The 12358-nt window shown below is 37.3% G+C and overlaps 1 protein-coding gene across 2 annotated transcripts in view; it reads right to left on the reverse strand.

Annotated features, from left to right (window-relative positions):
• Positions 1-5620: 5620 nt before the first annotated feature.
• The window catches only part of LOC136884298 (uncharacterized), a 32214-nt gene continuing 25476 nt past the window's right edge, over positions 5621-12358 (reverse strand). For both annotated transcript variants that reach the window (XM_067156371.2, XM_067156370.2), the window contains 2 exons: positions 8213-8299; positions 5621-5846 (listed from right to left, as the gene is read on the reverse strand). In XM_067156371.2, coding sequence (XP_067012472.2) covers positions 5754-5846; positions 8213-8299 — 180 coding nt within the window. In that variant the 3' untranslated portion in view covers positions 5621-5753. The remainder of the gene's footprint in view (positions 5847-8212; positions 8300-12358) is intronic.

Raw genomic sequence — 12358 nt, forward strand, 5'->3', positions numbered from 1 at the left:
TATAAAGCAATATCACCCAAGAATTATCAGGGAAGCGGTTGAAATACGTAAAACCCAGATAATTTCAACTGCGAAACAGGCTACAACCTCAGTGAATCATGGCGCCCTATTATCAGAACCATTAGAGAATGATGCTTTACTGCTGCCATTCGTTGTCTCTAGCATGGGGCTAAAATGGCGTCCCTTTTACATCTTATGGCACCATTTTAAGTTCCTTGTTACATTCTCCTAGCAACCTTTAATGCGTCGTTTCATTTCTCTATTGTCTCCTGATGAAGAAAGGCAAGGTTCCTTTTGAAACACGTAGAGTGTGTTTATAATTAATTACATGGCATAAGCCCAAAATATACTTCATGAATAGTTACATGGGCCATGAAAGTCTTTTTTTTTTGCTAGCTGCTTTACATCGCACCGACACAGATAGGTCTTATGGCGACAATGGGACAGGGAAGGGCTAGGAGTGGGAAGGAAGCGGCCGTGGCCTTAATTAAGGTACAGCCCCAGCATTTGCCTGGTGTGAAAATGGGAAACCACGGAAAACCATTTTCAGGGCTGCCGGCAGTGGGATTCGAACCTACTATCTCCCGAATACTGGATACTGGGCGCATTTAAGCGACTGCAGCTATCGAGTTCAGTCCATGAAAGTCTAAATGATAATATCCTTCCATTCATTTTGAAATGAAGTCAAGAGCCTCTGCTTCTGCAGTAAGCTTTATTATGGTATCTGAGAATATCTACTGTACTACTGTCATATAGAGCATGGTGGACTGTATGTCACACCCTTATGTCAATGCAATGTGATTGCTGCCAGTTTCCCAGCATCTGCACATCGCTGGTCTAGAGCAAAGGTATTCAAACTTTTTGGTTGGCGTCCCCCAAAATTCAACTGTTTTACCTTCATACCCCTGAAGTACGAGTAAATTGCGTTTATACCAAAAATAAAAGAAATAATTGTTGCTGGATGCCAAATAAGAAGTGATAAGGAAATACCTGAGGTCGAAGACAAGCAGGAGCGTTCCTGAAAAGTGTCAGAAGCCTGGTTTGGAGCAAGGATGTTCCTCAGAGAAGCAAAAGAGTGATATACAGGGCATACTACATTCCTATTCTGATATATACAACTGAAACTTGGCTAATGAGGCAGACAGTCGTGACTATAGCTCATTCCATGTCAAGAAAATAGGGTTGCCATATCGAACGGTTCTGCTCAATGCCATCATAGGAAAATGGCGGCACATAAATTTGTGAAATTCAGTATTTAAGTTCAAGATAAAAGGTGGAAGAAACTAAGCTACAAATTAATTTCAAGAACTAAAGGGGATGGGGGTTACAGGAGCTATTTTTTGGTTTGTACAGAATTAGGGGTAAACTACGGCACAAAAAACCTTATCATTGAAGTGTAAGGTAAATTGGGGGAGAAAATAGACATATAATTTTATGGGCTTGAGGGATCAGGGATGCATTTAATTGCATTTAATAAATTTTTCCAGCAATAAAGGCTAGAAAACAGATGCAACAAATAAATACTGTAGATGACTTCACTACAGAAATGAGTTGCCTGCGGTTCGCAGAGTGAGGGAATACACGGGGCTTGTACCAGAACAATACAGAAGAAGGAAAATGAAGGAAGGCAACGAAGCGATGGCTGTTACAGTCGTTGAGCTTCCCTTCCCCCACAAATGTATATCACTATCACTATCAGCCATATTCAATCGTTTTTACGATGTGGCCTCTTTAAGTCCAAAGCAAGGTAGGTTTTCATGAGGTCTCTCCATCTGGGACGGTCTTGAGCGATGTTCTGCCAATTGATCCCAGTAATCTTCCGGATGTCTTTATCCCATCTGTCCGGTGGTCTTCCCCTTGGTCTGAGATGATCTTTCGGACACCACTCAAGCACAAGCTTTGTCCACCTACCATCAGTTCTCCGAGCAACATGGCCTGCCCACTGCCATTTTAGGGTAAATACCCTTTCTAAAATGTATTTATGAAAAAGAAAATGTTATGTAGTTATTTTAATAATTCGCGAGCAAAAATGCCTCATCTATTTTATCTTTTTTTCATAATACCTTACAAAGTACAGTATAATATCCCTTAATCACAAGGAATTATGGGTGTCTCAGAGAAAGTATGTTCACTCCTTGTAGGTCCATATGAGAAATACCGTTTCTTAATGTGGAATGAGCTACAGGATACAGGCAAGTGAAATAAAATTTCTGAGAACCAGGATAGGAGTGACAAGAATGGATAAGATGAGAAACGAGAAAGTTAGAGATATAGTAAAAGAAGAGCCACTGCAGAACAGGTAGAGGCATCTAGACTTAGATGTTACGGACACATGAAGAGAATGATAGAGGAAAGAATACTGAGGAGGATGCATGAAACGGAGATAACAGGAAAATGAGCAAGAGACAGGTGGATAAAAGGAGTAGAGAGGAGAGTACTAGGCAAGAGTGAAGAGGAAGAAGTGGTGAGAAGACAAGAGGAGATGGAGAGGATTATGTTCCAAGCAGACGTGGCCAACAGCAGGAAAATGCATATGATGATGATAGTATCATCATAATCATCGTCATCAACTTCCGCAGCTTATCCCGCTTGCTCAGGATCCCTGCACGCACTGAGACATGAAATAGTTGTGGCCAGGGATTTATGGTCGCATGCCTTTTCCTGACACCACAGGATTACTCCACCCCATCAACACCGGGAATCAAACCACAGTCGCCGGGATGACAGGCAAGCAGCTAAGCCGCTACACTACCCTGTTCCCCAATAACAGCAATAATGTATTGTATTTAATAATCTTTGCTGGGCAAAGGAAACCTCGTAACTCCTTCGGAGTGAAGTTTACAGTAGAAGCATAAAAGTGAGCGGTCAGCAATGGCCGGAGAACTGTTCCTGCCATTTTCATTGCTTAATGATAGCCCAATTATTCAACCATTAGTGTCTTCTGTTCCCTTCTTAGGGAATGCGACAAGCCTTCACAAGACAGATGGAGGAACGCTTTCCTCGTGAGTGGAATTACAAGATTTCACTGCCTGGCAAAGATATATATACACGAGTATTATTAATGCAACAATTACTATTGTATTACATACACTGCTACTGAAAAAACTGAAATGAATGAGTGTATTTTGAAAAAAACAAAAAAACAAATGAGTGTATTTTTGAAACAAAAAAACAAATGAGTGTATTTTTGAAACAAAAAAACAAATGAGTGTATTTTTGAAGCAAAAAATAAAACAAATGAGTGTATTTTTGAAGCAAAAAATAAAACATATGAGAGTATTTTTGAAGCAAAAAATAAAACAAATGAGTATTTTTGAAGCAAAAAATAAAACATATGAGTGTATTTTTGAAACAAAAAATTGAATGAGTGTAATTTTGAAGCAAAAAATAAAACATACGAGAGTATTTTTGAAGCAAAAAATAAAACAAATGAGTGTATTTTTGAAGCAAAAAATAAAACATATGAGTGTATTTTTGAAACAAAAAATTGAATGAGGGTATTTTTGAAGCAAAAAATAAACATATCAGTGTATTTTTTTAATCAAACAATAAAACAATTGATTATATTTTTGAAGCAAAAAATAAAACATATGAGAGTATTTTTGAAGCAAAAAATAAAGCATATGAGAGTATTTTTGAAGCAAAAAATGAAACAAATGAGTGTATTTTTGAAGCAAAAATAAAACATATGAGAGTATTTTTGAAACAAAAAATGAAACATATGAGTGTATTTTTGAAGCAAAAAATAAAATATATGAGTGTATTTTTGAAGCAAAAAATAAAACATATGAGAGTATTTTTGAAGCAAAAAATAAAACATATGAGAGTATTTTTGAAACAAAAAATGAAACATATGAGTGTATTTTTGAAGCAAAAAATAAAACAAATGAGTGTATTTTTGAAGCAAAAAATAAAACAAATGAGTGTATTTTTGAAGCAAAAAATAAAACATATGAGTGTATTTTTGAAACAAAAAATTGAATGAGGGTATTTTTGAAGCAAAAAATAAAACATATGAGAGTATTTTTGAAACAAAAAATAAAACAAATGAGTGTATTTTTGAAACAAAAAATAAAACAAATGAGTGTGCTTTTGAAACAAAAAATAAAACAAGCAATGCAGCATAACTGAGTAATTTTACATACCTAGTCATTGGGAGGTACAAACTGACACATATTTTAGAATGAATAGTTCAGAAAGGGGAATCTGTGTAGTGGTAGAGAAGAACACTACTGTAAATAAAAACAAGATTTTATTGAAAATGAGTAGTCTTGATTCTTTTCTGAACTGCTCAGTGAAAAAATTTAGAAGCGATGATAAATTTGTGCACCCCTTGAGATGACTCGCGTACCCCTAGCGGTACGCATACCACATTTTGAATATACCTTCCTCCATGTAAGCCTATACACTAAGGGTACAACCTTACTCTTTCTCCTGCTACAGGAAAAATGCAGAGAACAATAGCAGCCTCTATATTTGGTTTTCTATGATTTGGAAAAAGCCTTTGATTCAGTACCAAGATCTGCTATGTGGAGACATTTTGGATGTCATGAACGTTATGTGGAACTGGTTCAAGCTCTTCATGATGGCATGTCTGGACAGGTTCTTCATGGGAACTCAGTATCAAATTCATTCCCAATCACTCATGGATTGAAATAAGGAGGAGGAGATTCATTCTCTCCATCGTCTACCTCCTCATCCCTTCTAACTAAGTCAGCGTAGAATTGTAGCACATTCGAATAATGCATTTAATAACGTAGTTGGTATTACATGACGAATGTAGCATTTTATTAATACGGTCTTATTTCGTCCAATTTGCATGTAGATAATTCAATTAGGATGTATAAGAAGCAAGAAAAATGTGCAAGCACTCCTCTGTAACGGAAACCAACATTACCCCCCTCTATAAAGATCAGTTAAGTTCAAATGGAAGGAAATTTCATTATCAACCTAACCTAACCTTGTCACGTCATAACTTTGGTACGGTTTGCAGACTTAGCCTTTGTGTATTCTTCTTGGCTTACAGCATAAGTACATGTAATATATTTGCTTGTGTGTATTATTGAAGTGTGGTTTCACTTCAGTGTGACAACAAATAGCAAATTTCAAGAAGGGAGCTGAATTATTTAAACCAGGCAAACACCGAAGAATACGGTTATAGTAATGCTTATATCAAAATAAATCCAGAAATATATAACATAAAATGAAGTGAGGTTGAGAGAAAGTGTGCATTTCCTTAATTCCTCATTGACCTTGAAAATTGACTTAATTATGAATATCTTAATTGATCGTTTATTTGGGTAAGGGAACCTCCATTACTGATACTTACACTGAGATTAGTTTGTTGATGGTTATGCCTGGTGATTTCAATATGTAACTAGTCATGTTGACAGCAGTAATGAGCGATTAAAAAAAAGACAATAGGACGGTGATATTTGCTTTTTAGTGTATAGCTTTACATGCCACCACTGATGTAGAGGATCTCTCAACAACCGTTGATACTGACCCCCCTCCCCGCCAAAAAGAAACAAAGAGCTCCTCTCGGAGGATAAGGATAAATGCCTTGTTTACTCTTTCTTCTTGTCACTGCGCTCCTTTCTCTCCGTAATATGACTTGATATTGTCACTTGTTTGAGCATTTCTCTTCCTTAGCAGAAACTATTAACTGAAGATCCTTATATGTATATTTTGTTAATTATTCCAAGTTGACAAAGTAACAAAATTATTTTCACAATGTAAAGATATTTCAAGATTCATACTTGTCCTTCAGTAGAACATTCCCTACTGGTAATATCGTGGGTGCCAGGAACGTCACTATCCTCTGCGTCTTGAGGCTTATCACTAATCTGAAAAGAAAACAGTGACATTTTAACCAATTGGCATTCTTACCTGAAAATTTGTCTTGATACAGTAGCCTCTGAACAGGACAAAATTATTACTCTTATCCCACTGCCCTTCCCACTAAGGTGGACAGGGATTATTTCTAGCCTCCGTTTCTGCAGGAAAATAGGAGAGATGTCTTCAAAGACAGCTAATTCAACATTACATAATTGAATATCATACTCTAGTGCACTGACCGACCAGCAGAAATTGTTAACACCAGAGCAAAATCATTACCTCCTTAATCATCCTGCCATACATCCCTGTGTCTGCTACCTGCTAGTGAAAATTCTTGGTTGCAATTCATGTGCAAATACAGTAACTGATAACGAAAGAATGAACCGACGTAGAAGAATGTGATTACTAGCCTACTACAATAGATAAACCTGATCACTACAACAACAGGTGCTGGAGGACAGAATGGTCATACAACCTATTTAAGAAGACCTTCTTAATTTTATCAACAATAACAAAAACTTCACAGGCTTTCTTATTGACAATAAGGTTCTCAGATCTAATATCAGCATAAATGAACATTCTACAATGTGATCTCTTCCAGCAACCATCAAACTTTTACATTTCTTTATCCACATAAATCCATCAAAAAGCAGTGTCACTCTAAAACATTCATCTAATAATGGGAGATTATTATTTTATTTTAATGACTTACATTTATTCATGCACATTTCAAATTTTTGTAACATTTTAATGTAATACTATAACGTACCAGTCCAACTCATTGGGTGAATGGTCAGCGTACTGCCCTTCGGTTCACAGGGTCCCGGGTCAGGGATTTTAATCGCTTTTGATTAATTCTTCTGGCTCGGGAACTGGGTGTTTGTGTACATTCCGACACTGTCCTCTTCATATTCAAACAACATACAATAATACCAATCACCACAGAAACATAAAATAATGATTACATTCCTCCATATATGGTTGGCGTCAGGGAGGGCATCTGGCAGTACAAAAACAGGGCCAAATCCATATGTGCAACGCAGTTTGCACAGCGACCCCACACAGGTGTGGGAAAAATGTTAGAAAAAGAGGAAGAAGAGGAAAGCAACAATGTGCCAATTTAAAAGCTAAAATATATGGTAACATTTCAAGAACAACTGTATTTTTCTAGCCGAGGATGGTCAAGTACGAGCCAAAACATGTAGTCGTTTATATAGTGAATGTTTAAATGTGAATTGTCTAATGAAGTATTGAACAAGCAGAACAGGAAGTTTATATTCTATTAAGCAATAAAGTTGTTTACATTCTCAAAGGATCAAAACCTTTTGGTGGTGTCTCAGCCCCATCAAGTAAGACAGAGAATACCTAACACAGAAGTCAACCGAGACGGAGACTAGTATTAAAGTCCCTGTTTCAGAGGATTTTAGTCATTCTCTTGAATGCAGTCCTTGCCTCTTCAATCCGCCATACAGTAAATAAATAACTCATTGGAATACTTTTCTCCTTGCTTGCTTGCTTGCTTGCTTGTCCTGCGTTCATAGTATTTATCTTTACCTTTGTCTCTTCCTGTCTCTATCTGGTTTTCTTCTTATCCTATAGTTATCCCACATCAAGTCAGAAGATCTGTCAAGATGGCCCCTCGACGAGTGTTGATGCCCGCCCTCCTGATGAAGCAGGTAAGCAGAAATAAGCTCACTGGGCTCTGAGAAGAGATGGATGTAGAAGAACTGGGATTAATATTTGAAGACAGCAGTGTATGACTATGTAGATATTGTCCTTGTCCGTAAGTGTTTCCATGTATGTCCTCGTCTCCTTTTTCTAATGCCCCCACTTTCCACACTCAGCAGTTATTCTGTTCCTTTTTAAGCTCTTATCTCTGTATCTGACATAAAACTAATATGTAGGTATTTTCTAATCATCCATAATCCACAACCATTGCTTGGGAAAACTACTAAAATTTTCCTTCAATATTTACACCAATATTACATTAAGCCATACTGTCTACAGGAAGCCCACGCATATCAACTGGTACCTACATGAAAACTCACACCATCATTTGGAACAGATGAAATCCATAATAACCACCCTCATCAACAGAGGGCGACTAGAGTGGGACATTGATAATGATGATGATGATGATGATGATGATGATCAACAGAGTAAAGACGGACACAATTAAAACTGAATTAATCATGCAGCATTCCACTTTCCAAAGAATGGCTACTCTCTCATTGTGAGATAGCACAAGCCATCACAGACCCAAGCAGGAAAATGTCTTATGCACAACAACGAGGTATCAGCTTAGACGTGAAAATATTGTTATGCGGATGTTCAGCTGTGCTATTTAAATTTAAAAATATACTGATAAATTTACCTCTTCTTGAACAGGATTGCTGTTACTGGTGATGGCTGTGTGGACTGAAGAGCTACTGCTTTCAACGTCGTCAGGTACATCATGTATCTGCAAGAGGGAATATGTCGTTTTAAATATTCTTTACCAACTATCACTGCTACAGATGACATCATAGTTACTGAAATGGACTTGTTATGCAATCTGAAGCTTGACATATGAGGCAGAGGTAAAATTCTAGAAAAATATAACTTAAAATTCCTTTGTTTCAGACCATTAGAAATCTCTGTGGTATGGGGTTAGATCCACTTAATCAATACAAATCTATATATGTAAATAATACAATGATTTAGAGAACAAACTTGTATTGATTAGGTGGATCTACCCCTATACCACAGTTGTCTATCATCAACTTATCTACTTTGACATCAGAAATCTCTTTCAATGAGTTAATGCTCTGAAATCCTACTTAAGCTCTAATGTCATGATACAGGGATTTGGGGGTTGAATTAACTGGCTGGGGCTTCAGGATCAATATCTATGAGGTTCTTCAATTTTTCTTAAAAGTTCTATCCCTGGCATGTAGTAAAGGATGTAGTATATTTATCGTCAGTCGAAGGATCATAGTTCCAATATAATTGGTCCGTTATTGGAAATGATACATTTTCAAGCTAACACAATCTTGGTTACCAGCATTTTGCCTCAGCGTGCCAGGTCATTATAACTGATGCCATTAGGAGTACCATGTGAATATCCTAATTGATTTCACAGAATTAAACCTGTCACACTCCCGTCTGATAACAGGAACTGACAGGAACACTTGATCTTTCATGTCCATTACCAACACTGTCATTAGAAAGCCAGTTTTGTGGGTTGTATTACTTGCCTGGTGTTTACAAACTCAAATATAATGACCTAAGTCTGTATTTTCCGGGCTTGTAGGCCGTGGTCCAGGTGCATTTGATACTTCCGATGTTCCACCAAAAACTGTGTTCGGCATTTTCAAGGGTTATTCTGACAGAGACCTTCGTACCAATCCAAGACAGTGGAACTCTTCAAAATGCCGAACACAGTTTTCGCTAAAATGTCGGGAATGTCTAATGTTCCTGGATCATGGCCTACAAGCTCGGAAAATACAGACGTTGTTTATATTGCAGGCTGTGAAAGCCTCAACAGCTACGTCACATATAGTGACCATACATACCTATCTATTTCCTTAAACACTTCAGTTATTTAATATCTTCCTTTGCGGATAGCTGGACAAGTTGAAAAAAAAAAAAAAAATCTGGTCTGCATTTTCTGCCCATGTCAGATGAAAAGTTACTGCAAATCATGTTGGAGTAAGCTCATTTATGGAACAGTTACAGCCATATAAACAATAAATTTTGTAGTTGGGCCCGCATTGATGGATTTAACTTACTTTTTACAAAAAAACTGTTTATTGCCCACCTAATCAATACAATTTAATCTCAGACAGTACTAGTTTTGACTGTAAATAGGGGTCATCCTCAGCTATTAATTAAAAAAAATTAGCATTAATGGTGGTGGTTATTGTTTTAAGAGGAAGTACAACTAGGCAACCATCCTCTATATTACAGTAATCAGAGAGAGAAAATGGAAGATTATCCGACACTTCAAAAATGAAGGTATCGGCCAAAGAAGGACAAGGGCCACGGAGGGCATGAAAAATGAACGATTCCTTAGGCCTTGAGTGCTCTAATACCAGGAAACAATGTTAGGTTTTGGTCCACCCAATCAATACACATCACTTTACAAGTGAAAAGCTATTTAATTCAGATTTCTTCTACCAGAATAGTTCAATTTGAAAGTATTCTTTACAAGTTAAAGTTTTTAAATGTCCTGATGTGGATTTGTAGCAATCCTATTTCCGAGGCCAGAATTTCGATCTCCCCAGTTAACACACTGAAACTACCAGATTCCAACAATGCTTGCAACATTTTCAAGTAAGGTCGTTCATATTTAACATTGCAGTAAGACTGTTTGCAAGAAGTGTATCAATACAGATCTTTAAAATGAAGTTTGTAAACTGTACTGGGGTCGGAAAAGAACAAGAGTTGACCAAGGGAGGTCAGATAGGGTAGATGTCATAAATGAAAGGTGGGGGTGTTAAACCTCTCGAGTTAAGGCAATAAATACAAACGCATAACATACACCAGTGTACACATTAAAATTCACACATTAGACATTTCATAAATGGTCAAGTGGATTTGAATAAAAACAGCAAATAGTTACAGCCTGTAAATCCCAATAATCGGACAACCCTCTGAGTGGGTTATATTACTGAGAGGTGGTGGTGGTTATTGTTTTAATAATAATAATAATGTTATTTGTTTTACGTCCCACTAACTACTTTTTAAGGTCTTCGGAGACGCCGAGGTGCCGAAATTTAGTCCCGCAGGAGTTCTTTTACGTGCCAGTAAATCTACCGACACGGGGCTGTCGTATTTGAGCACCTTCAAATACCACCGGACTGAGCCAGGATCGAACCTGCCAAGTTGGGGTTAGAAGGCCAGCGCCTTAACCGTCTGAGCCACTCAGCCCGGCGGTTATTGTTTTAAGAGGAAGTACAACTAGGCAACCATCCCCTATATTACAGTAATCAGAGAGAAAAAATGGAAGGGATCCGACATTTCAAAAATGAAGGTATCGACCAAAGAAGTTCAAGGGCCACTCAGGGCATGAAAAATGAATGACTCCCTAGGCCTCGAGTGCTCTAATACCATCGGGGTCGGAAAAGAACAAGAGTTGACCATGGGAGGTCAAATAGGATACATGAAAGTGAGGAGCCTGGCACAAGTAAGTAAAAGCAATGCCAGGACTCAGCTCAGGCCCTGTGGTCGCCAACCCACTCTCCTAAGTTAAGAGGCCCTGGGCCTCTATCAGCCGCCTCTTACGACAGGGGATACCGTGGGTGTTATTCTACTGCCTCCTCCCACAGAGGTGTATTGTATTGTGATTTTAATGAATAACATTTTGGTGAGTGAAATTGATAAGGTTTGTAAAAAAATAAAAATAAAAAAAATAAAAAGGGAAGGGGGGACGTAATTGATAACAAAATATTTTTTCTATATATAATATTGTAGGAATAAAGTATTTAATGCATAAGATATGTAACAAAGGTTTAATTGATGCAATTCTGTCATTCAAGTCTCCATAAAAATGCAACTTGCCAACTAAACTATGAACAGATAGGAACTACCAAAGGAAAGCATGGGAGTGCTTAAATATACATACAATTCATTAAGAAAAATACATTTGGCATTGTGTATACCAACATGAAAACTAAACATGAACTCTATATGAAAATACTGAATTATTGCAGATTATAAACTTCATTTTCCTTGTCCGTATTGAAGGTATTGAAGGTAATTATTGTATTGAAAAGGTGGCAATTGGCAAAACTAAAGGAATTGTATCACAAATACTGAATTATACGCAATAATATTACAGATGAGCTCATTCTTTTGTGATGATAATCTAAACCCCAAACAAAGGCAAAAGCTGTTGAGATGTTACACTGCTTTATGGAGTAGAGACCTGGACTTGTCAACGCTTCCTCCATGAACAGATTACAGACCTTTGAAATGTGGTTACACAGCAGAATGCTCAGAACAGCCTGGACAGATTTTGTAACAAATAATAAAGTGTTAAGGAGAGCCAGAACTGAGCGTGAGCCAGAAAACATCACCAAAGCCAGGAAAACAGCTTATTTAGACCATGTTCTACAAGGTAGAAAGAACCGGATGTGGCACTTGAAGAAGATTACAGAAAGTTATTTAAAAAATGTTAGATTCAATGAAATATGTCCTTCGATTACAGGAAAAGGGAAAAAAAGTCATCTTTGTCTTTCTGGACCTAGAAAATGCCTATGACAGCATACTGAGGTATAAACTTTGGGATTGCTTGAGAGGGAGAAATGTTGCAGTATCTCTAATCAGTAAAGTAAAAATGTTGTACAAACACTGCCAGAGCTGTGTGAGGAAAGAATATGGCTATCCCAACTGGTTTGTAACAAGTAAAGGAGTGCAAAAAGGCAGCACTTTGTCACCTCCACTATTTATCACAGTGATGGATGAGGTAATGAAGAGTGAAACAGCACAGCGAGAACAGTGCATTCAAGGCATTTGCATTTGCAGATGATGTGGTGAT

Source organism: Anabrus simplex, chromosome 12 (assembly GCF_040414725.1).
Source record: "Anabrus simplex isolate iqAnaSimp1 chromosome 12, ASM4041472v1, whole genome shotgun sequence".
NCBI classification, from domain to species: domain Eukaryota; kingdom Metazoa; phylum Arthropoda; class Insecta; order Orthoptera; family Tettigoniidae; genus Anabrus; species Anabrus simplex.